Here is a 26917-nt window from a genome sequence, read left to right as displayed (position 1 = left end):
ATTTATTCCTAGGCTTCAGGAATAGAACAGAGACATCTCCGGAGGGTCCTTATTCTACCTACCGTAATAGTTCTTAATAATGTTTTTAAGTTGTTCTTATTCAGGTCCTCTATTTTTCTTATTTTATTTATTCCTAAATATGCTATATTTTGTTGTTGTTGTTGTTGTTGTTGTTTCTGCTACTGCTGATCATAGTTTATAGTTTATACTTAGATTCTCATCTAACATGGGTTTTTGGAAACTGGGAAAATATGACTTTTTTCCACAACAGAGCTCTCTAAAGAACCTCAATGAAATGCAAGAAATGAGCTGTCTGCACTGGAAACTCTTCAAATCGAAAGAAATATTTCCTGGAAATGACCACCGCTCCATCTTCATGTTGCTGCATCAGGGTTAATTGATTACTTCCTCTTGCTTGAAATGCTTTTTGCTCTTGTCCTCAGAATACTATTCTCTCAAGGTTTTCCTGCTGCACTAACTGCCTCCTTCATCTCCTTTGCCATTTTTTAATAGTTTGTTTTCTTTTTAAATGTATCTTTATTGTTGAAAGTATTGCAGATGTCCTTCCGTCTCCTTTGCCACTTTACCACATCCTCTCTACATGTGTATGTACAGATCTTCCATTGTCGATCTTGTCTACATGTATTTATTCAGCCTCTGGATAATGTCCGTCTGTAGGCTTTATACCACCGATGTGTGGAGAAGTCCTAGATTATGTATCCAGCTCCAACCTCTTCCTTAATTCCAGACTTAAAAATTCAGCTGCTTTTCTTGGCATCCCTACATTAATGTCTAATTGGCATTTGAAACTTAAATGTCCAGAGCAACATTTTTGAATTTCTATCCAGCACTCCTACCAAACAATCACCCTCACCCCCAGCTTCCCCATCTCAATAAATGACACTCCTTCACCCGGCTAACTGTGGAAACACACACACACACACACACACACACACACGCGCGCGTACATATATTTGACTCCTCTTCTAGTCTTACATCCTCATCCAATTCAGCATCAAATACTGACAGCTCTACTTTGGAAAAATATCCAGTGTCTCATCACTTTTCATCACCTTTGTCATTAACATTCTAGTCTAAGACACCATTATCAACCCATCGGATTATTGCCATAGGTTTCTTTCGCTTTTACTCTTTTTTTATTTTTATTTTTTATCCTCACCCGAGGACATTATTCCATTTTTTGTTCAAATAGAGTGGGAGGGAGAGAGAGAAAGAGAGAGAGAGAGAGAGAGAGAGAGAGACATCGACATGAAAGGGACACATCGAGTGCCACCCGCACAACCAACCAGGGTCAGGGACAAACTGCAACCGAGGTACATGCCCTTAGCGGGAACCGAACCCGGGTCTCTCAGGACCACAGGCTGATGCTCTAACGGCTGAGCCAAACTGGCCAGGGTATCTTTTGCTTTTGCTCTTGCTGGGGTCTTTCTCAAATGTTTATCAGCTCATATTACTTGTCTGTCCCAAAACCTCTGGTTTCTAATCTCACTCAGACTGAAAATTCCCCGCTCCTTGGTTTTTGAGTATATTCAGTATTTTGTCTTTAAGAGGATGAACAGCCTTCTCTTGAGACAGTTACAAGGCAAGTGTTGTTCTTGGAGCAGGACATTTTTTAGACAGTGAAAAAAGTATTCTATGGAGAGGTTTAGAGTGTAAACAAATTATCTGTCAGCATAGCATAATGATAGATAGGTCAGGGAAGATACTGAGAGCTTGTGCTTGGCTTGGATTGTGTCCAGTGATGTCAAAAATGTGAAACATGGTGGGAATCGCTGCTTCTGAGATTCCAAATTTAATTTCAAGTGTCTGTGCAGATCAGAGCTCTGTAGATTTAGATTCAGGCTGACAGAATCAAGGCAGAGCTGTTTGCATGCTAAGGGAAAGCATGCAATTCATAGCAATCATAGAGAACCCAACAGAGAAGGCAAAAATCAAGGGGACAGAATTGGTGCCACTTGGTTCTGGTCCCCTTTTCAATCTACTAATTCTCCAATCAATGCCAGCTGTTGGCAATTCTGAGTTTCATTTTATTTAAAGGAGTAATTTCACTTTGAAACTCAACTTTTCTTTCTTTTCTTTAAATTTTTCTTGAACTCGCCATATTCATGACCCCTTCTAAATCTGTTTCTCCATAGCCATTTTTATTGTAGCTTTTAAATTTTAAAAGTGATTTGTTAATGAAAACTCCGATCAATAGAAAAAACACACAATAGAACTTCTTCTTTCACTTCGATGTTTTTCAAGATAGCTATGTGGCCTCTGTACTTTACAAGGTCATAATGTTCTTTCCCATGTACAAGTGTATATTTTTGTCAGTTTATAGGCTTTTAAGCCATTAGTATATTAGCACAGTTTAATTTCTCATGACTCACATTCTCAAAAAGGTCAATTACTGTCTTTAACCTTGTCTACTAGACAGTAAGTAAAACGGAGTGACTGTTACGGTATCTCACATCTGCAAAAAGATTTTGCCCTGGAAAACTTACTGTCTAGAAGACAAGATTAAAAACATTCACATTTAAATATTCCATAATACTATCTTCATACAGAGATAATTTCACTTGTACCCTTTTCTGAACTATCTTAATTATAATCTTAAAATAAATATTATAGAGAAGCAACCAAGAAAATTATCTGTATCATAATGTCTTAGGACTAAAATGTTTTTCTGATGTAGAAATAGTTTTTACCTACATTTCCTCTTTGGTTTCCAGAAGAACAATGTCTGATAGATCCTGATCATCATGCCCGTTTAGAAAAAAGACATACAGATCATCAATGTTTAGGAGCTTGCTAATAAGTCTTAGCAAAAGAACTGGAGCCAAGACCTTTTGATTCTTTATTCATATTTTTTTAATACTTCATGATACAATGACCACTAGATGCTTAGCCAGAAAAATCCATGAGAAGGTACAGTTTAGGACATAAACTATATGCATTGCAACTACAATGGCATCTGTATTTTTAACTAAATGGAGAGTCCTTTTCAGTTCATGCCCAACCAGAAAATTATTCTTGATCCCAAACTTTGACAAAGTGGAAGGGAGAATAAAGTGTCTTTCAATGGCAGCTGTGCAGAAAGAACAGAGAACATGAGGACATCTGGACAAAAAACAGGAAGCACACAGAGTAGAGAAACCAACCAGTCACAGCAGCATGCGAATGGAGAGCTCACATGTAAAACTGCAACAGGTACTTTGCAGAACATAGTGGAGAAATGGAAACCTCACAGACAATACAATAGGTAATGACTCTGCACTTTCAATGAACTTTGCGTAGTAGAAATAGAAATAGAAACTTGTCTTTTTCAACAGAGAGTTAAATAAACTTTCTCCTAAAAGTAAATGACATTCAAACACAGACAGTTGTGGAAAAAGAACAGTCAAGAACATGCATAATAATCAGCAGAGTCTAGCAAGAAAGGAAAAGTGGGTACCAGATATCATCAGAAGCAATTATCATACATCATTTGGTTAAGGGTTTTCTCCAATTCCCAGAGAACTGGGAATCAGCATCTCATGGTAATTATACGTACTCTGTAGTAATTTTTACATGTATCTAATTATGTGTTTGCAACTGGAAGAGTCTTCTCCAGAGGATGAACTCTTCCTTTGGTATTATGTGTACAGGTTGTGCACTGCACATCTCTAGGGGGCGCCATTCATAGATGAGGTTGTGAATGCCCTCGCTTACCTGCATTTCAGCTGCTCTTGTGAGTCTAAGACATCTCTCTTTATCACTGCTCATGCTAGCTTTATGTGTGTGTGGTGTATATATCTTTTTACATTGTTTAAGCTCAGTTATCATCTCAGAAAGACTTACTTTCACTACTTGATTTAATATTCCATCCAACCTCAGCCATGCTCCACTTTCTTACCCAATTATATCACCTTCAAAGCATTGTCTGCTGCCTGAAATTATCCTGTTCATTTATTTATGATTATTTTCCTTTTCCTGCTCCATGAGAGCATGCGTCTTCTCTGCGAACAAGCCATAGCTACAGAGAAGCGTCTGGCACATAATAGTGCTCAGCAAATATTTGTTGGATAAAATAAATGAATACAATATCTCATTATGTTTTGAAGATTAAATGAGATCATGAAAGTAATGTATCTGGCACAAACTGTCTGGAAATTGCTAAGCAATTTTTCATTTACTTGTTTGTTTTTGTTTCTTCATTTATTTATTTCTGTGTTCCAGCATGCTAATCACTGCTTCCCCTGCAAGCTCAAATCCTTTGCCCTCTTTTGCTTCATCATGCTTGCTGGTAAAATCCAGCTCTTCATGTACCCGCTGCTGCACCCACACATCTGACCGCTGCTGGAGGAGATTATGCCACCTCGCTGTGCCGTACCTCTTTAGAGTCTTGGCTGTTAAACTCAAGTAGAGCCCTTGAGCTGCCCAGCAATTCAAGTGCGTTTCCCTGGTGCCTTTTCCCTCCCACTCTTTCTAAATGATTTTTAATTTCTTCTCTCTTCTGAAATCCTCACCATCTCTTTCCTCTTCTGCCTCTCGGTTGAGAACCTTAATCTCCTGAGAAAATAAAAGCGATCAGAATAATTCCACAAACTTTTCTAAGACATGTGCTCATCTAATGTCCATCTGGGTGGGAACATGCTTGATAGGTGTGGGGTCAGTACTCACACAGGGACCCACACTCCCCAGGGTCCTGCTCTTGGGATTTAATGCTCTGTAGTCCCTGTCTTAAGATACAGTTCTTAATCATTTTATCTTTGAATCTGTAAGTGAAGTCCAAATGAACAAAGAAGCATCACCTTTCTACTGCCCCAATGGGTTCCTGATCACAGTCTCTGCCCCCCCAGCCTTTCTCACTCCTGCACTCCTATCATCCTCACCACCACGGCTGCCATCCTCCACTGGGCTACAGGTTGCACTGGGCCAGAAATTTGCATTCCCCTGTCAGCCTCCACCCAATGCAGAACACCTGTGCACCAGTGCAGCATGGGTCAGGGCTGGGCACACACCTGTGGATCTTGGGCAGAACAAGGCAATGGCTGGTCTGACAGCTCCACAACTTATTCTGTAAGCAACTAGGTGGGAGACCCTCAGCCCCCTCTTGATCCCAGATCTGCATTTATCTCCAGGAGACTGCCATCTGTCTCTTGGGGATCAACCGGTGTGACAGTTTATTTTATGGGTCAGCTTGGCCGGACCATGGTGCAGTCAGACATTATTGTAAGTGTTTCTGTGAGTGTGTTCTGAGATGAGATTAACATTTAAACTGGTGAGCTTTGAGTCAGATGTTTTTCCATAATGTGGATGGGCCTCTTTCTATCAGTTAAAGGCCTTAATAAAAAAAACGAAAAGACTGACCTTCTCTGAGCAAGAAGAAATTCAGCCAGGAGACAGCCTTTGGACTTTGGACTGGTCAGAATTCACCAGAATAACAGAATTAACAGAATATGTAAAGGTGTGTAAGAGCAGATTTATTATGGGAATTGGCTCATGTGACTCTGGAGGCTGGGAAATCCCACAATATGCTATCTGTAAGCTGCAGAACCAGGAAAGCTCATAATCCAAAGTCCAAATCTGAAAGTCTGAGAACTAGGGGGCAACTGGTGTATGTCCTGGAGTCTAAAGGCCTGAGAACCAGCTCTGATGTTCGATGTCTGAGAAGATGCATATCCCAGCTCAAGAAGAGAGACACTCAAGGGATTGAATACTCTCCGCCCATACTGATGAGGGTGGTCTTGTTTATTCAGGTGACTGATTCAAATCCTAATCTCTTTTGAAGACACCTATAGACACACCTAGAAATTATTTTTTATCAGCTATCTGAGTAGCCCTTAACCAAATTAGGTTGACATATAAAAGTAATCATCACAGATGTGAACTGTAATATCAGCTCTTTCTGGGGCTTCAGCCTCCTGGTGGGGCTACTCTACCAACGTGGGACTTGCCACATAAGCCTATTCCTTTAAATAAATTTCTTGGTATTCTATATATACATCTACACATAAACATCCAATGGTTCTGTTTCTCGGGAGAATGCTGTCTAATATTCTTACCCACCATGGGTCGGAGAGCCAGCTCCAGGGAAAGAGAAATTGACTATTGTGCCCATGGCCAGGGCTCTAAATTTTCATTTGGGCCACAAATAATGTAGCCAGCCATGATCTGTCTGTGTAGTCTCTCTTGGCTTCTTTTTTGTTCTTGTAGATGAGTTTTCATCCCAGGGTAACCCCTCCACTTACGGACTAGACCCCACTTGCTCTCCTCTGCTCAAGGGCACTTCAATAATTCTTTCCACTTTATCTTGTGTGACTCCCCTCCTCCTACTGAATCATAGCCATCACTAGGCCAATTTGTTGTAATTTCTCTGATCTTTTAGAACAGTCTTGTTCTGATTCCATATACCCCTTCAGTCACACCAATTTCTCTACTGTCCTTTAGATAAAAGATTCTCAATGAAATAGTTTATACTAGTGTCTCCAATTCTTCTCTTAGTCTAGAATTGACTAGCTGGCATAGGGTTTGACTTGGTTACCCTACTATAAGTTTCCTTTAACAACTCTCACTCCGTCCAGCGCTGATTGTCTCTGTCAGCTTCAACACGCCTGCCAACTTTTGCACGTGATTTCCCAAGGCAGTCAGAGGCAGCAAGTAAAAACGGAGGGTGCACCCTTCCACTGAACAGTCTACAAATGTAGACTATTGATAAGGATATCACAAATACAATCCTTAGCCAAGCGTATAGCACACCTCATCCATATATCTTATTTGGCAACTTTTCTGAAGTATTATAGAATGTCAAATCTTAATTTTCTTTATTTCCTGTGACATAGGAGAAATAAGTCTGATGGTCTATAATAAATAGCAACCTATCAGGGTCTCTGTTCAGCTGGCATTTCCATGTTTTCTAAAAAGAATACCCTGGCCAATGAATTTATCTTTCCATTGACACAAATGCAGTGAGCAGCAGGAAATAATCTCCTACCAGAATAACTAATATTTGCTCTTTTGTCTTTAAAGGTAATGTTGATTTTCAAGGCAAGGTTGTTTTTCTTTTTCTTTTTTTTCCCTCTGTATGCTCAGAGACCTGAAGCTATAATTGATTTTGGACTGGAGGCTTTTTAATGAGTGTTTTATTCTGGGGTGTTCTGAGCAGTTATTCTGGGGAGCCACCTGCCCCAAATATTCAGGTCTCAGGTTTTATATTTACCATTTCATTTATACTAGAGAATAGAGGCAACAAAAGTACAAAGAGGCAGACAAGACAAGCTAAAAGCAGGATGAATACATGGAAATCTAAGGAGAACATGAAAGAAAATGAGGCAAAAGTGATCCAGCAACAGAAAACCCAGAGAACAAACATGCACATGGCCTCGGAGGGCAAATAAATATTTTATAACAATCAGTTATGAAAGCATCTATTTGTAGTTGAAAAACTCTTGCTCCTTTCTTTCTTTCCCATCTCTCTGTATCTGAAGTCTCTTTCTAATTATGCTTTTTAAAAAATTTGATGACTTAGCATTGTATTCTCAACATTCTATGACTATATACATATAATTTTAAAATATATTTTAGATTCTCAGCATGACTGGACAGAAGGTACAACGATTTCCTTGTAACTCTTGTCCCTACACTTGCATAGCCTCCTTCATTATCAACATCTCCCACCATAGTGCTACATTTGTTACGACTGATGTACCTATGTTGACACCTCATTATCACTCAAAGTCCATAGTTTACATTAGGATTCACTCATGGTGTTGTATATTCTATGGGTTTTGACAAATGCATAGTGACTTATATCCAACATTATATCATCGTGCAGAATAGTGTCACTGCGCTAAACACCCTCTGTGCTATCTGTTCATCTTCCTTCACAACCTCTGGCAACCACATTTTGACTGTCTCCACATTTTTGCCTTTTCCAGAGTGTCATATTATTGAATACACGCAGTAGGTAGCCTTTTCAGATCGGCTCATTTCACTTAGTGATATGCACGTAAGGCTCCTTCATGTCTTTCCATGACTTGATAGGTCATTTCTTTTTTGTACCAAAATAATATTTCATTGTCTGGAAGTAGCGGAGTTTATTTCTTCATTCACTGACTGAAGGACATCTTGGTTGCTTCCAAATTTGGGAATTTTGAATAAACATCTATGCTATAAACATCTATGCGCAAGTTTTTGTGTGAACCTAAGTTCTCACTTCATTTGGCTACATACCAAGGAGTATGATAGCTGAATCATACGGTAAGAATATATTTAATTTTGGGAGAACCTGACCAGGTGTCATCTGGAGTGGTGGCTATACCATTTTGCATTCCCACCAGCAATGAATGAAAGTAATTCTTGCTCCATATCCTTGCCAGCATTTGGTGTTCTTAATCTTCTGGATTTTGGCCATTCTAATAAGTGTGTGTGGTTCACTATCTATATCTATATCTATATCTATATCTATATCTATATCTATATCTATATCTATATCTATATCTATATCTTTATCTTTATCTTTATCTATATATATTTTTTATTCCTCACCCGAGGACATTTTTTGATATTTTCTTCAGATAGAGTGGGAGGAAGAGAGGGAGGGAGAGAGAAAGAGAGAAACATAGACATGAAAGGGACACATCGAGTGGTTGCCACCCACATGACCCATCCAGGGACAAACTGCAACTGAGGTACATGCCCTTAGCGGGAACCGAACCCGGTCTCTCCAGACTGCAGGCTGACACTCTAACCACTGAACCAAACAGGCAAGGGCCACTTTTTATATTTTTATAATTTAATTCTCTGGCATTCTGCATTTACCTTTGGGGAACAGAAACATTTAGTTGCTCAGGTTTTAGTTCTTTTTTTTTTCTTTTGTTTTTGGCTCCCCCCTTTTTTTCTCCAAATATTACTCTATCAGCCCACACACAAGAAAAAAAGAAAAAGAACAAATAAAAGAAACTCTGACATTCATACATTGACAAGGATGTAACAAATATCCCTCTACCTAAGGATGCAGAATATCTCATCTATAAATCTTATAATCAGATTTAGCAACTTCTGTGAAGTAGTTTCAAAGCAAAGGGTGAATAGGATCTAAGCTACTTCTTATTAATTGCTTACTTTTTAAATTGAATATATTGGGGTAACACTGGTTAACACAATTATACAGGTTTGAAATAGGAAAAGGAGGCATTCATGCTACCTAACACTACCAGAACAAATAAGTAGAGACAAGGGTTGGATTTTTATGGGCATTTTATTCAGATGACTGACAATCTGAGAAGAAGGTGGGCTATATACCCTAAAAAACTGTCTTACATCTTATCTCAAGCCAACTCTTTTTATAAGAAGAAGAAAAGTGCAGGTAAAGGGGTTTGGAATTCAGGGAAAAAGGTTAATCAGATAAAAGCTTCAGTTCAGTGATTTTCCGAGCATCCCCTCATCTACTGACCGGTGATTCTTCATCTGCATCCAGGGCAGCGAACATTCTCTCCCAGGAGCACAATGTCTCATACACTACAGTCGTTACTTGCGGTTCTCCCAGAGCACAAAGGTTGAATTGCTTTTGGGTCTTCTGAAGTCAGGGCAGATCCAGTCATACATTCCAGTCCCTGGAGCAATAGTTTCTACATGCATTGATTACCAAGTGTCTTAACTACATATCTAAACCTAAGAAAATTTAACTTTTTGAGTTCCCCATCAGTTTCAGTTGCACAATTCTACAACACATCATCTGTGACCTACACACTGTACAGTTGCTTACTTTTTAAACAGAGAGTAAGGGTATGTTGGTGCTGAGGTTCTTTTTCAATGTAAATGCCTGTGAGTTATATAACTTGTGTTTATCAGCTAATTTAATAACAGCAGCTTATTAGGTACTTAAGTAATGCTGTTCAGACATATATAAATATATATGGCTCTATATACACATGCATAGTTATATATGTTATATGCTATTTTAAAATTTTCCTGCTGGAGCAACATTACTTAAGTTATATATATAGCATAATCTCACCAAATATTTGACTGGCTTTTGAGTATACAGGTGACCCTTGAACAACATGAGTTTGAACTGTGTGAGTCCACTTATATGTAGATTTTTTTCTATAAATACCGACAGCCTTTCATATCTGCAGGTTTCAAATCTGTGAATTCAACCAACCACCAGTCAAAATCAGTATTGTTACATTCCCACCTGCGGTTTCCCAGCCATGGATAAAAAACACTGTTTTCTGTTCATGGTTGGTTGAATCTATGTATGTAAAAAAGCCAACTATAGAGTCAAAGGTTATACGCAGATTTATGACTGCTTTGGGGTGTTGTTCAAAGTTCAACAGGATAACCTAGAAATAATGTATAAATTCCTAGAATCATACAACCTACCAAGGCTGAATCATGAAGAAGTAGAAAATCTAAACACACCAATTATTAGCAAAGAGATTAAATCAATAATCAAAAACCTCCCAACACAGAAAAGCTCAGGACCAGATGGTTTCAGTGGTGAATTCTACCAAACATTTAAAGAAGAATTAATTCCTGTCCTCCTCAAACTCTTCCAAAAAACTGAAGAGAAGGGAACACTTCCAAACTCATTGTACGAGGCCAACATTACCCTGCTAGCAAAACCATACAAGGACACCACCAGAAAGAAAATTATAGGCCAATATTCATGAGAGACATAGGTACAAAAATTGCATGCTAGTCCAAACCACTATCTTTGTTCTCAGTGACACCCAACCCAAGACCTCCCGAGAGCTCCTGCCAACACTGGGAATCAGCCAAGACAGAAACCAGGCCATTGGGCAGCCTCCTGAAAAAATCCAAATGTTGGATGTATGGGCCAGTGCTTGTCTTCCCTCCCCAGGGAGAAGCTGGGAAATGGGGTCTCTCCCAATCTTTTGACTCTGTGCCAAGGGCAGACATTTTGGTGACAAGGTGGCTATTTTCACACTCACCTGGGGTACAGGAGCCTCTCCACTGATTTCTGACTTTCTCACAAATGAACTTGGTCCAGGTATTGTTGCTGAATTTATGTATTGATGCATATAAAGTCCAGAGCTTCTTATTTTGCCATCTTGCTGATATTATCTTCTCTAAAAAATTTATTTTAACAGTCCCCATCTTGGACAGTCTGATTATTTGCACTTTTAAAGTTATATATAGTTTTCCATGAATATACTATGGCTGATTTTGTGCACATTTCTGATTATTTCCTCACTAGACAATGTATTGGAATAAAATTTCTGGATCAAAAAGAATGAAGTGTTTAAGGCTTTGGAAAGATGATTCCAAATTATACTCCTGAAAGGCTGTATGAATTCATAGTTCTCTGAGAAGTAACTAAGAGTTAGACAACATTTAAACCATCATTTAATAATACCATTTAGGAAGTAATAGGGTTAGATATGGGAAAGACCAACATATGGGAGAAAAGAAAATCGAGTTGAAGGAAAAGTGAGCAACGACAGAAAGTGAGTATTGAGACTCACATCAGTAGGCAATGTAGCCCAACTGGTGTGGCTCAGTGGACTGAGTGCCGTCCCATGGACTGAGAGGTCCCAGTTCAATTCCTGGTCAGGGCACATGCCCAGGTTTCTGGCTTGATCCCCAGTGAGGGGGTATGCAGGAGGCAGCCAATTGCTGTTTCTCTCTCACATAGATGTTTCTACCGCTCTCTCTTCCCTTCCTTTCTCTCTAAAAAAGTCAATAAAAACATATTTTAAAAAATAGGTCTTCAGATTGTAGGGAACACAGGCTGTGTCTGTTGTTTACAAATTTATTGTGTACTTGAATTCTTGTGCAAAGGTTTTCTCTTAACATTCCTACCTTATAATAGTCAAAACGTAGTTACCTTGGAAAGAAGAACATGAGTACTCACTCTTAAATTTTATTCTTAATAAACCAAACTCTGAGAGTCTCCCATAGTCCCCCATTCTTATCTATTCCATTAGTACTGAAACTATTTAGATAAGATGGTGGTTAAGAGTCTATTTAGCTTTTGGCCAAAAGTAATTTTCTGTTGGAATTCAGTGGAGATTCTGCTATATTATAATCCTTTCCTTAGTGTAGGGAAAATTGGACAATTATCATTTTGGGATGATTTATATAGAGAGCTACCAGAGAGCTGGTGTCTGTTAGCTTTCAATAATATGGCTGTCACAAATGCAAAATGTCTCTTTTATCCACCTGAAATTTTCTTTGTTTTTCTTTTTCTTTCTCTTGTACCAAGCTGAAATCCTATGATAAAGAGAAAATAAAACACTAACTGGAATAATATACAATGCTGAGAAATATTTCTGCCTTTTTATCAATAGGTCTTTTCAATCTTTCTCATTTTTGTATGTGTTTGCTGCAGAAGCATGTACATTTCTGGCTCCGGCCTTGATCTGGAAATTGCAGGAGAAAGATAAAGGAAAAAAACAATAATCTTTGATTGGAAACCCTTCAATGATGGAAAAACTCACACATGCCTGGGACACAGCACCACAAATGAGGTGCAGGAGAGAGAACTTAATGTCTTTGTATTATTTGTGTGTCTGTGTATAGCCACCGCTTGGGAGCTCTTGATTTCTTAATAATGAACAAAAAGAGACAATGATATACACTGAGATGGCAATATCATTTAATTTGTAACTTCTTTCTAGGTAACATTTATAGTTGTATAAGTTCTCAGGTTATTGGGAGAGTTTCGATTTTGACCAAACACCACTTATATAAAAGATGGTTCATGCTAACCTAGTAGTTGCTCCTCTGAGAATATTCGTTGACCTTGCCATCATGCATAGTGCTTTAGGAAACTTGTCTAACATCTTTCTTTAAGACCTGGCATTGTTCACTTTTCACCAGGATGAGGCCAGTAAATCCGCCAGATGCTGGTTTGCTTTATTATGCTTTAGGATACCTCAGTGCCCTCAAGCCAGGTTGCCAGGGTGCTATGTCATCTCTTTCTTTAAAAACTTCTTTTAAGCTATGAAGACAAAGAAGTAACTAAAACCAGCACGACTGTGTTTTAGAAGAGCGACAAGCACAAGAACAATCTGGGAGGAAAAGTTAAAGATAAAGAAGAGAAGTTTAACAGAGTAATAGCTTTGTTCTCTTTTTCTAAATAGACAAAAACATTCTCACCCAACAAGAGGCCTTCTGATGAGCAACTGATTTATTTATGTTCGGTTGGACTTTGCAACTAGATGCTTAAATTTCATTCATTATATCTTTAGTTGAAATATTAGACATATTAATAAGTTTTGGCATATACTTTCAAAGCCCTATTCATTCACCTCCAGAGAAAAATGAGAATGATGTATTAAAGGTGACAAAACATTTATTTTATGAAAATTTAAAATAAAATTTATTGCTGGGGAAATCACCTGATAACAGTGATAAAGGAACTAGAATATGTAATTTTGTGAAAAAATATGAATATATATGTCATACATTATGACTACAGTTAACACTACTCTATGTTACCTGGGAAAGTTATTAAAAGAGTACATCTTAAGAGTGCTCATCACAAAGAGAATTTTTTTCTTTGTAAAAAGTGTATCTAGCCCTGGCCAGTTTGGCTCGGCGGTTAGAGCGTCGGCCTGCGGTCTGGGGAGACCCGGGTTCGGTTCCTGCTAAAGGCACATACTTCGGTTGCAGTTTGTCCCCGGCCCTGGTTGGTCGTGCGGGTGGCAGCCACCCGATGTGTCCCTTCACGTCGATGTTTCTCTCTCTCTCTCCCTTCCTCTCTCTCCCTCCCACTCTATCTGTACAAAAAAAAATGGAAAAATATCCTCGGGTGAGGATAAAAAAAAAAAAAGTGTATCTACATAAAATGATGGATGTTAACTACATGTATTGTGGTAATCACTTCACAGTATATGTAAATCAAACCATCATGCTGTACACCTTAAACTTACTCAGGGAGGTATGTCAATTATTTTTCAATAAAACTAGAAATCGAAGAACTATCTGAAATACACATCCTAGTGAGTCTTACCTGGCCCATAAGGTAATAAACTTCCATCACAGAGTGTCATCTTAAGAAAGGCTATTCTTGTCCTGGCTGGTTTGGATTAGTGGTTAGAGCATCAACCTGCAGGCCAATGAGTCTCGGGTTCGATTCTGGTTGAACCTCAATTGTGGTTCTGTCCCCAGCCTTGGTCAGGGTGGCTCAGAGTGGTCCATGTGTCCCTCTCAGGTCGATGTTTCTCTCTCCCTCTCCCTCTCCCTCCCTCCCTCCCACTCTATCAAAAGATAAACAGAATAATATTCTCAGGTGAGAATAAGTAAGAAAGAACAAAGGAAGGAAGGAAGGAAGGAAGGAAGGAAGGAAGGAAGGAAGGAAGGAAGGAAGGAAGGAAGGAAGGGAGGGAGGGAGGGAGGGAGGGAGGGAGGGAGGGAGGGAGGGAGGGAGGGAGGAAGGAAGGGTCTTCTTCCTGTGTGAGCATCAAATAAAACTAGAGCAATACAATCTAGCTCATCTTAATAAATTGTTTATACTGTTAGTATAAAACTGCAAAACAAGAAATATGAAGAGTACTTATTTTAAAAATACTCTTTTAAGAGTAAAAATATTCTTACTTTTAAGAGCCTTAATTGATCACAACAACCAAGATTCTCATGTCTAGCCCTGGCCGATGTGGCTCAGTTGGCCCAGTACACCAAAAAGTTGATCATTCAGTTCCAGTCAGGTAAGTGCTGGGGCTGGGGCTCCATCCCCAGTGTGGGGTGTGCAGGAGACAACAATCAATGATCCACTCTCACGCGGATGTTTCTCTTTCTTTCTTCCTCTTCCTTCTTCTCTCTCTAAAATATATACATAAAGATTTTCATGCCTAGGAATCATCAAGAGAGCTAAACTGCAGCCATTGCCAAATGGAGCTTGAGTTGGGCCTCTTGACCTGGGTGTTCAGCTCCCCAAATGTTCCTCTAGTATGGGCTTTTGTCCATTTGTTCCAGCATGTTCTCTTGGCACGTGGAGGTGAGTAAGATAGGGTGGTCATGGATTACTCACCACCTTGCAGTATTTAGAGGCAAAAGTGGACAAGGCCAGTTGTTTTATTTAGGACAAAAGGTGGTAGTTTTTGGTTGTTGTTTTTTTCCCTTTTTTTCTTTTTCAAAAAGATAATATAGGGTGGAACAAAGAGACAACAGTGACCTTAAACTCAGACAACTAAGCTTCAAATCCTGGCTCTCCACCAGCAAGCTGCTGATATGTATAAGTAATTCAGTTTTATCGGCCTCAGTTTCCTCATCTCTGAAACAAGGATAATATCAGATCAGTTTGCTGAAACAATGAACTGGAAAAAAACAAATGTCAAAATGTATTTTAACAGGTGTTAAAATTTTATTTTAACAAATGTTAAAGGTTGGAGTTCATCTTAATTTCTTTCCCTTTCTTCAGATTTCTGATTAATTCTAGTATATTGGTAAGAAAAATGGTGACACATCACCAGTGAGAAGCTTAAATCAGATCACCCAGATGGTTCGGTAAGATCCAGAAAAATCGATATGTCCCCCTCCCAGTCTATGTCTCTGTCTTTCTGGGACATATTTCCTTTAAGAGCCAATGTACTCTTTTTTAGTCACTCTTTAGAGTAAGTTTTCTTCTAACCTACTGGTAAAAGAGACTGCATTTAGTTTCACAGCATGAAAGAGGAAGAAGGTCTTTTGTGGTTCTCTCGGATACTGAATCTCGCTGTTGCTTAGGAAAATAATTCACGGTGTCCTAATGGGCAAAATTCATTCATGTGCTCTACTCCTGCTCAGGAAATGAAGGTCCTAGGTCATTAAATAAGAGGCAGGTAAGCTGACTGAATTCCAGACAATCTGATGACCAGCAGGTTCAAGATTCTGAAAAAAAGAAAATGCAAGGGATTTCACATCTCTGAGCAGTTCTATTCATGGTCTTGATGAGTTTTTGTGAGAACACCCACGTTGCCAGTTTTGAACAGCTTTTTGTAGAAAAATCCAAGTAATATTTTTGAGATGACAAACACATGAGATCTTGTTTCTATATATGAACTTAAAAACAAACAAAAAATATGCACTTTGAGAAGATAAGTTTATCTGTGAGAAGTTAATTTACAAGACAAAGGTGAGTGTACAAAGACTGTGAAAAAATTCAGAAATTCCTTTGTCCTATACACTCCTCCATTCTTTTTTATTTCATATATTTTTTTATTTATTTTAGAGAGAGAGGAAGGGAGAGGGAGAGAGAGAGATGAAAACATCAATGAGAGAGAACATCGATAGGCCGCCTCCTGCATGCTCCCCACTGGGGATCTGGCCCACAACCTGGGCATGTGTCCTGACCAGGAATCAAACCAGTGACCTCTTGGTGCATGGGTCGATGCTCAACCACTGATCCACACCGACCGGGCCACCCCTCCATTCTTTACGCACATTGTTTAATGCCGACATTTAGAAGTTTGGAATTGCAGAATCAATCTTTAGTGGTGGTGATGGTGGAGATAGTAATGGTGGCAATGGGCAGAGAGTGCAGTTTCTCTGCTTCCTAGCTCAGGCACCTGGTTAGGAGCTTCCCAGCCCTGGCTCACTCACTCTCCACAGTGTTTAACAGCAGAAACAGGACAATAGACTGATAAAACACTCATTGCATGCTTCTCCGTACAGAAGCTGTGCGAAGTCTCTTACACAGATAATCTCCTTTCATTTCCATTTGAATTCTATAAGGTGTCATTTCCTACTTTACAGATGTGGGAACCTATTTTGAGAGGTGTTAAGTAATTTACTGGAGGTGTGAATGTATGCTATTTACATAATTTACAATTAGTGCAGCTACGATTTAAATGCATGTCCATGAGATTACACAGGCTGAGCCTGTTTGTTTTTATCTTTATATTGCATTATTTGGGCATTTTGTTATTGCCTTTCTTATTAATAACAGATAATTTAATATGGGCCCATTCAATGTATCAAGCATTATTCTAGACACTTTATTATGTTATCTTAATTAACTCTCATATTTGCCTATATTGTGCTCTTATCCTTATTTAATAGATAGAGATATTGAGGTTCATAGAAATGAATCTTACAGGCCAAAGTTACACATCAGTTGAATGACTGGTGAGCTACTGATCCAGCCTGCACTGGTCCAAAGTCCATGGTCTTTCCACTAAACATGACTGCTGAATCACCCCAGGTAACACACACACAGACACACAAACAATAATGGTGACTGTAGAATTTTTTAGGTATAACCCTGGCTGGTTTGGCTCAATGGTTAGAGCGTCAGCCACCGGACCAGAGAGTCCCGGGTTCGGTTTCCACTAAGGGCACATACCTTGGTTGCAGTTTGTCCCTGGCCCCGATTGGGGTCGTGTGGGTGGGAGCCACTCGATGTGTGTCGATGTTTCTCTCCCCCCGCCTCCTGCTCTATCTCAAGATAAATGCAAAAATGTCCTCTGGTGAGGATTAAAAAAAAAAAAAAGAATGTTTTAGGTATACATATATCTAGTATATAGTTAAAATAAGTGTTAGATAAATCTCTCAAACTGATAAAGTGATAAAGTAGTCATGCTATTTGTGAAATTACTAAGCTGCACTGACATACAAAAGTAAAGAAAATACCAAAATTCTGACACTAATATTTTTATCATGTCCTGTTTAGTTGCCACTATTCACTAAAACCCCTGTCTAATTATGTTTGAAATACCCCTCAGATTCACCTTGTAAATCCAGGTGAAGTACATAAGACATAAATTGTATTTTATTAGAATGATATGTTGGATATCCGTATGTAGTATTACAGGAGTAATAAGACAAGTCGTCATTTATTCATCGGATTTGAGGTTTTGTACACCAAGCATAGATTTTGCATAGAAAATGAATATGAATTGCCTGGCTGCTGTGGCTCAGTGGTTGAGCGTCAACCCATGCACCAAGAGGTCACTGGTTCAATTCCCAGTCAGGGTACATGCCCAGGCTGTGGGCCTGATCCCCAGTGGGGGCCACACAGGAGGCAGCCAGTCAATGTTTCTATCTCTCCCTCCCTCTCCCTTCCTCTCTATAAAATCAATAAAGAAATATAATTAGCCCTGGCTGGTTTGGCTCAGCAGTTAGAGCATTGGCCTGTAGACCAATGAGTCTCAGGTTCGATTCCGGTCAAGGGCACAAACCTCAGTTGTGGTTTGTCCCTGGACCTGGTTGGGGTCATGCAGGAGGCAGCCACTCAGTGTGTCTCTTTCACATCAATGTTTCTCTCCTCTCTTCCCCTCCTTCCCACTCTATCTGAAGATAAAGAGAAAAATATTCTTGGGTGAGGATTAAAAAAAAAAAGAAAAGAAATATGAATAATTTCCCCCTGAAATTGGCAACAAGACAAGGATACTTACAACCACCAAATTTATTAACATTATACTGGAGAAAACCAGTGTGAAACATAAAGGACAATAAACCAAATGTATGATCATGAGAAAGGAAGAAATAAAACTGTTAATATTTGAAGACAACATGATGTTATCTGTAAAAAATCCAAAATAATTCACATACAAATCATAATTTGTAAGTAAAATTAGCATATTTGTTGATTAGAAAGTCAATACAGAAACACTATGTTTATATCCTAGCAATAAAAAATTCAAAATTAAATGTTTGCAATTTTATAATTAACATTTAAAATAACTTTCAAGAACACCAAATACTTAGGAATAAATCTAAAAGAAAATGTGCAAAACTTCCATACTCAACCAAAACATGTACAATATATTCATCAAAAAACAAGTGCAAAAAATGTTCACAGAAGCACTATGTGGAATAAGCCCAAACTGCAAACAAGCTAAATGTCCACCAATTCTAGAATGAATATATATTAATTGGTCTATATTAATCAGATGTAATACAATAGCAATGAAAAGAAACTCCCGAAAAACACAGTGAAAGGAATGAATCTCACATTTATCATGTGAACAAAAGAGGAAAACACAAAAGAGTAATGTTGCATTCGTATAAAGTTCTACAATTGGTAAAATTGATATATGGTATGAAGAAACAGAATAGTGATTATCCCGAGTCTGAGAAGACAGGTGGATCACTAGAACAAGAAGGCCTCTGGATGTCAGAAAGTTACTCTACCTTCGTCTGAATGAGCTTTACATGGATGGGTTTTTTTAGGGAAAATTCACTGAACTGTACACTCATGTAAGACTGTAGCAAAAATGAGTTAGTTTAAACAAACCAAACTGAGAGTTTTGTTTTTTAAGATGAAAAATCATCTGGAGTGTTTGACAAAGAATAAAGTAGGTAAGAAATATATAAACATTAGGTGTGAAGAGAGTATAACCAGATATGAAATTTTTTAATTGTAAGGAAAATATATAAATGAAATAAATATATATTTTTAAAACTAGAAAAATTTAAAATGTGACAGAGAAAATTTGAATAGTCTAAAATTTTTTTTTTTAAAGTTTTCATAAAATAACTTCTTCAAGGGTGCAAAAATATCAATCCTTTCAAAGGTACTTGGTCTAGAATTAATAGATGGTTGTTTTTTGTTGTTCTCTCTTTTTTAACAGTTCCAAACATTTTTTTTTAATTGTATTGAATTTATTGGGGTGTATGTCTTCTTCAAAGATGTCTTCTTCAAAGAAGTGTCTATTCAAGGTCCTTTCCCCATTTTTAAATTAGATTGTTTGGGGGTTTTTTTGGTGTTGAGTTTTATGGGGTTTTTTTTATATATATATATAAATTTTGGATATTAACTCCTTATCCAATATATCTGCAAATATATTTTCCCATTCAGTGTGTTGTCTTTTCATTTTGTTGATAGTTTCTTTTGCTATGAAAAAAACTTTTTATTTTGATAGAGTCCACTTGTTTAATTTTGTTTCCCTTGCCTGAAGAGATATATCAGAAAAAATATTGCTATGAGAAATGTCCAAAATTTTACTACCTATGTTTTCTTCTAGGATTGTTATGATTTCGAGTCTTACTTTTAGGTATTTAATCCATTTTAAATTTATTCTTGTGTATGTGTAAGAAGGTAGTCTAGTTTCATTTTCTTTCATATGTTTTTATTGACTTACTAGAGAGAAGAAGGGAGAGATAGAAACATTAATGTGAGACAGAAATATTGATTGGCTGCCTCCTGCATGCCCTCCACTGGGTATCTAGCCTGCAACCCAGGCATGTGCCCTAACTGGGAATTGAACCAGGACTTCTCAGTTCATGGGATGATGCTCAATCCACAGAGCCACACCAGCCAGGCTAGTTTCATTAATTTGCATGTATACTGTCCCATCTTCCCAACACCATTTATTGAATAGACTATCTTTACCCCATTGTCTGTTCTTGACTCGTTTGTCAAATATTAATTAACCATAAAGGGGTAGGTTTATTTCTGGGCATTCTATTCTATTCCATTGATCTATATGTCTATTTTTAATGCCAGTACCATGACGTTTTGATCACTATGGCCTTATAGTATAGTTTGAGTTCAGGTAGTGTGATTCCTCTAACTTTGTCCTTTTTTCTCAAAAATGCTGTGGCTAATCAGGATCTTCTTCAGTTTCATATACATTTTTGGAAATTTGTTCTAGTTCTGTGAAATATGCCATTGATATCTTGATAGAAATTGCACTGAATCTATAGATTGCTTTCAGTAGTATAAATATTTTAATTATGTGAATTCTTCCTATGCATGAACACGGTAAATGCTTTCACTTATTTGTTATCTTCTTCAATTTCTCTCTTCAGTGTCTTCTAATTTTCTGAGTACAGATCTTTAATATCTTAGATTAAAGTTATTCCTAGGTATTATTTTCTTTTTATGCAATTATAAATGGGATTGTTTTCTTAGTTTTCCTTTCTGATAGCTCATTATTGGTATATCAAAATATAGTGATTTCTGGATATTTATTTTGTATCCTCTCCTGCTACTTTACTGAATTCATTTATCAGTTGTAGTACTTTTTTGGTGGAATCTTTAAGGTTCTCTATATACAGTATCATGTCATCTGCAAATAATGACAGTTTCACTTCTTCCTTTCCAATTTGGATTTTTTTTTTATTCTACTTCTTATCTGATTGCTGTGGCTAGGACTTCCAGTACTATGTTGAATAAGTGGTAAAAGCAGACATCCCTGTCTTGCTCCTGATTTTAAGGAAAATACTTTTAATTTTTGCCCGTTCAGTATGATGTTGGCCGTGGGTTTGTCATATTTGACCTCTATTACATTGAGGTGTGTTCTCTCTATTCCCACTTTGCTGAGAGTTTTTATCATAAATGGGTGCTGGATTAGATAATTTTCTTTAAAAAGCATTGTAAATTCTTTCTCTGACCATTTGATTTCTCAATCTTTTGAAAAAGCTCAGAAAGCCTTTTGCCAATTTTACAACCCAGGACATTTTTTTCTCAAGGGCCTTGAAGTCCTCTCTTTTGAATTGAAAATATCAAGATTTCACCTTATTTCTCTGTCTCTGTGGGAGCTTCTCCTAGGTACCTGGCTCCTGCTTGGCAGAGATGTATGACATTTTATTTTCTGTTGAATAAGGACAATTAGTTAACACGGATGCCAAGCCAATTGTAAGTACATTTAGGATGAACCATCTAGAGTAAATGGTTCTATTATATCTTCCTACAGCAGGCCTAGGAAATGAATACATTTATGTATATATTATTACTATGTAATTTTCTTTTTATAATTCTTATTGTTTTTTGTTTGTCTATCTCCTGTCATGACTCACCGTCACCCGGCAGGCCAATATCAGGGAGCAGGTTCTTTTTCATTGTTATATTTGAAGCACCTAGAATAGTTCCCCGTACACAGTAGTCATTCCATGGCTATCTGAATAAAATAATCCTCATATACATGTTTTTCATCATTTAATCATTTTAGTTGCTTTTTGTGCATTTCCCAGATATTTTTTTTCATTTAGTGTTTTGTTACCTACAGTTATGGGCAACACTACTAGCAGGAATGATTTAACCATGAAAATGTAATTTAACATCTCTTCCTGAGTTAAATATTTTAAAATAACCGTTCAAAGTAACAATGTTAACTGTTCATAATTTCATCTCCATTTATTTCCCCTAGCAATGTTTTGTGACAATGCTATGCAACAAGTAATCAAGTCAGGTGCCAGGAGAGAGTTGGAAAAAAGTTGGACAATTAGCTTTTGAGCAATGGAGAGTTGGTCAAACATAAATTGTTAAGCTAACTAAGCAAGTCTCTATGGAAGAAATTATTATTGATAATAATCATCTAAAACCATTAATCCCCTTTTTAATGACACCAACCCATTCAAACTTCTCAGCTCCCAATTATTAGAAACATTTAGTCATTTCTGGTAGGGAAGATAAATTGTTTCCTCTGAGTTTAATAGCTGGAGAGCCCCAAATTAGTTTATCCAGTTTGACTAAACTCATCTATTAGTAACCATAAAAATCTGTGAGGTTTTTAAAAATATATATTTTTATTGATTTCTTAGAGAAAAGGGAAAAGAGAGAAACATCAATGTCAGAAACATAGATTGGCTACTTCCTGCACGCCCCCTACTGGGGATCGAACCCACAACCCCAGGCACATGCCCTGACCTAGAATTGAACCAGGACTTCTCAGTCCATGGGACAATGCTCAATCCACTGAGCCACATTGGCCAGGCATAAATCAGTGAGGGTTGACAGTTATACATTTGCTAGTGTAAGTTACTCTAACAGTATAAAACATCTCCCTATGTATTTATGTTTGGTCTTATTGGTAAGGTTTTTTTTTCCCTCTTTAGCTCCCAAGGTTAAGCCTTGAAATTGATTGCCCTACTGAAAGTGAAAATACCTATTGCTTTTAAATAAGAGGTCATTCTTTAGCTTAGGCTTTTGTGTTTTGGGTCAGGGTGAGACAATAGTCTTAAATCTAAGCCTTGAGGGGAAGGTTTTAAATCACAAGAGCTTTGTTTTCCAAAAGCAAACCTTGATGTTCTAAAGATAGCTGTACTGTAAGCCACAGTGCAGAGAAAAATGAAGATATCGTCAGTAGAGGGATTCTTACTGGGCAGACAGAACCAGAAGGCCTTCAAGTAAAAGGAAGAGGAAAAGAGAAGAACAATGGGAACCAGTTTCTTCACTTTTTTCCCCACTCTCGTAGAAAAACTTGGGAAGGACACTCATAGGGCACCAGGTCGATTAGAGGGACGTTGAAAGCAGAGAGGCTTGTACGTAGCCTCCTGTTTGGAACCTGGAGAGGAACTGGAAGCTAGAAGACTTTGTGTAGCAACATGAGGTGAACCGGCAGCATAGATCTGGCAGTGTAGTCTTTGGACAAAGAAAGCCATGGTGACCTATATGAGGAATAGAATTTCCTAAGTTCCTGCTGAGTTCTTGGTGATGTTCAAAGTTCCTGAATAGTCCCCAGACTTGGCAGGGCAAGACCCTCAAGGACGGCCCAGGCTCAGAAAAAAATAAAGGATGTGGCTGGGACGTAGAGTGACCAGTCAGTTTACATCTGGTCACTCTACATCTGAGTGTAAGCAGGGGTGGGAGATTCTGGGGCCGGACTCTCAGGCCCTGACCTTGCTGAGAACAGACCATACCGGATAGAGCCAGGTCAGGCAGTGACCCTGCACTCCACTGCAGTTCAGCAGCAGCCAGCAGAGGGAACCATGTGGACCCGCACTATTTCCAGCTTTCCCTCCGGAGACATCAACTAGGGCAGCAGGAGTGGGGCCCTAAAAAAGCCCCCAAAGAGATGCTGGACTCTCAGTTGATTAAACAACTACCAGAATTACCTATTATTCGAAAACTGAATGCGTTTGTTTTGTTGTTTTCCCTTAAGAACAAGAAACAAAGCCGGGGATGGTAGCAGGAACTGAAGGCAGCGATCTCGAGCATATGTGCAAATATTCAACTACTTTCAGGGACTCGCTTCTTAAAAAAAAATGGCAAAAACAAACAAACGTTTCAACTGAAGAGCTTGACTGCAATTTAGTAAGATAGCATGACATCTCAGTACTGAAATAGCATAAATTATATTAATTATTCTATGTCTTGGCCAAAAAAATAAATCTTTTTTCTTCTGTAGACACAAAGCATTCTTTAAAATTCTTTAGTACTAGAAAATACAGGTACCATTTATACTTCACATTTTAGAATATAAAAGATGTATATAAAAACAATCTTTACTTGATAGTGTTAATGCTGTGGTATAAGTCTAGAAAAAATTTAAAATCTACTTTTACTTGGTAAATTAATTGTGTTTTACTAGGACAGTGGAGATAAATTGACAATTTGACCAATTATTAATAATAGAAAATAAGCATTTCCTTGTAGGAATTCTAAAACTGTACCCAGTATTTTCAATTATAATCATGACTTGGGCATACTAATCATTTTCTGTATATTTACAAGCCAGACATTAAGAAACCTATGAAGTAGAAATGAAAATAAAGGGATCATAGATATTCCTTACATTTGCAATTAAATCTTCCTCAGGAAAAATATTTTTATTATAATTTTAAACAAAAAATACTGAGTTTGTAGATATAACTTTTATTTTAAACAAAGAAATTACAATTCACTTGTTTACAAGACAAAGGGGGAAAAATCACTACTCTTTAAAATAAAATCACAGATTGGACTGACACTGACTTTAATACAACTAAATGAATTAATTGTACTATAACACAAAATTATCTTCCGTACGTGGCTTTGAACTGACATTCAAATTCAGAACTCTTACACATAAATAAAATTCATAAGTTAAAAAATGTGATAATTATATACACAAAGTTTTCATGAATATATTTAAGATGATCCCAACATCCGCTGTTTCCTTGGTAAACAGTAAGAATTATGACACATGAAGACATCGTACAAGGGACAGTAAGTCAGCTTTGATTCCATTATTAAGAAATCCATATAGAATTGGATTAAGACAACAAGACATCATGCCTAACAAATGACAAATACAATACACCAACTTGAAATGCCTATTTGAAATAAGGTTATCATTAAAATCAGTTACAACATGGAAAAGGTGTAGCGGCATCCAACTAACAGCAAACACCAGTATCAATATGGTCAGTCTGTAGAACACACTTCGAGATCTCTTCTTGATTCTCATGATAGAACGATTTACTCTCATTTCATGAACATCTGAGTTTTCTTCGGGTTTCATCTCAAAGCAGGTGGGGACCCCTGGTATAGACTTACTGGATGAAAAGAGCTTACTTTTCACAGAGCTGAAATTTTCTGGAAGTGTACTTGAATGATTGTCTCGAGGAGGTCTTGCTGGAGCAGGTAATACGCATGCCTTCTTCTTGCTGTATCTTCGTCTGTGTTTTCTGATGAATGAATAGCTCCATCTATGGCTGCTGGGGAGTTTCACCCGAGGCTCACTCTTTTTGGATGGGTGAAGAGTTAAGTTGATCATCTCATTTTCTTCTAGTTTGTTTTCTTTGTTGGACAACCCACAGCTTATACTCCTGCAGACACTGGTATGACTTATAGTTAGACAAACTAAGGGAAGAATATACTGAACTAGCAGTAAAGAGATAGTAAAAGCAATTCTGTATGAATCAGATGGCCATGATTCGACACATAAATACTTGCTGCTCAGCAATGCGGGGCCAAAAGTTTCCTGAAGTTCCACAAGACTGTGAAACACTGGGAGGGGAGAACAAATCACAAAACCTAGTGTCCAGACAGTAGCTACCAGGAAGTAGCCATGGTTTGATGTTAGATTATTAGATATAGGATGTTTTATCATATGATACCTGACAATAGCAATTGATATCAAAATTAAAGTTGAAACCAGAACTGACACACATTGAAGGAAAGGCATAATATGACACATGACTTTGCCAAACATCCACTGATCCAGCAAGACAGAGGTCAGCGTGAAAGGAGAGCAGAACAGCACAACCAGGATGTCAGAGAAGGCCAAATTGCCTATGAGGAAGTTGACTGTAGTACTCTGATTACGCTTTCTCATGACAGCCATTAAAATAAGTAGATTCCCCATGAAACCAAGAAGACTTACAAGGGTATAGAGTCCAATCAGAAAATACTGCAAGTCATCTACACTGCTTTTATAGTCATCCCAGACTGGGAAATCAGAATTCCGAGGGGCAGCAGTATCGTTCTCTGTGGCAAGTGTCTGGTTATAATAATCCATATTATAGTCCTGCTTGGAATAAAAAGACATTAGTTAACAACTTGAAAAAAAGTTACATGACCATTGAAATTAATTCATCGAGAGAGAAAGTAAATTTTACAATCTGCTCCTGTTACTGTATTAATCTCCTAAAAATGTTTACTGAGGCCTTTAATTGGTTCCAAACGCATTGCAAGTATCAGCCAATAACAATTACAATAAGTTTAAATCTGTCGTCATTTCTATAGTGTGTTAACCTATGTAAGAATAGCAGAATTCGTTTTTTAAATTAATGTAGGAAATAACGTAAGGCAAGGAAAAGGCACATGTAGATAAGAACTTGAAGATACTTAATTTACAACAGCTTGGTAATATTCTTCTCCAGTCAAGGTACCTAGTACATGGTGAGGTCATATAATCTACCTTAAAAATTCCTTCCTTTCCGCCCTGGCTGGTTTGGCTCAGCGGTTAGAGCTTTGGCCCACAGACTGGAGAGTCCTGGGTTCGGTTCCCTGCTGAGGGCACGTACACAGTTGCAGTTTGTCCCCATGAGGGTGGCAACCACTTGATGTGTCTCTCTCACATCGATGTTTCTTTCTCTCATCTTCCTTCTCTTCCGCCCACTCTGTCTGAAGATAAATGCAAAAATGTCCTCAGGTGAGGATAAGAAAAAAAAAAAATTCATTCCTTTCTTACTTGAATCAAGACCAAACTTAAGAGTGACTTATCCTAATGTATTCCTTGGTCTACTCAATTGGATGTGATCTCCTCTTCCGAACCCACATAATGCTCTGTTTATAATTGCCGATGCTACATGGCACAATCTGTTTTGCACT

The 26917-nt window shown here is 37.9% G+C and overlaps 1 protein-coding gene across 1 annotated transcript; it reads right to left on the bottom strand.

The window, feature by feature from the left end:
* Positions 1-24760: 24760 nt before the first annotated feature.
* Positions 24761-26152, bottom strand: NPY5R (neuropeptide Y receptor Y5). Its single transcript, XM_036241728.1, has one exon. It carries the CDS (start codon positions 26130-26132, stop codon positions 24777-24779), a length of 1356 nt encoding a protein of 451 aa, XP_036097621.1. The 5' UTR covers positions 26133-26152; the 3' UTR covers positions 24761-24776.
* Positions 26153-26917: the final 765 nt, after the last annotated feature.

This window comes from Molossus molossus, unplaced genomic scaffold (assembly GCF_014108415.1).
Source record: "Molossus molossus isolate mMolMol1 unplaced genomic scaffold, mMolMol1.p scaffold_m16_p_4, whole genome shotgun sequence".
Lineage (NCBI taxonomy): Eukaryota > Metazoa > Chordata > Mammalia > Chiroptera > Molossidae > Molossus > Molossus molossus.
Note: the sequence above shows the minus strand (reverse complement) of the source record. Positions and strands in the feature narration are given on the sequence as shown.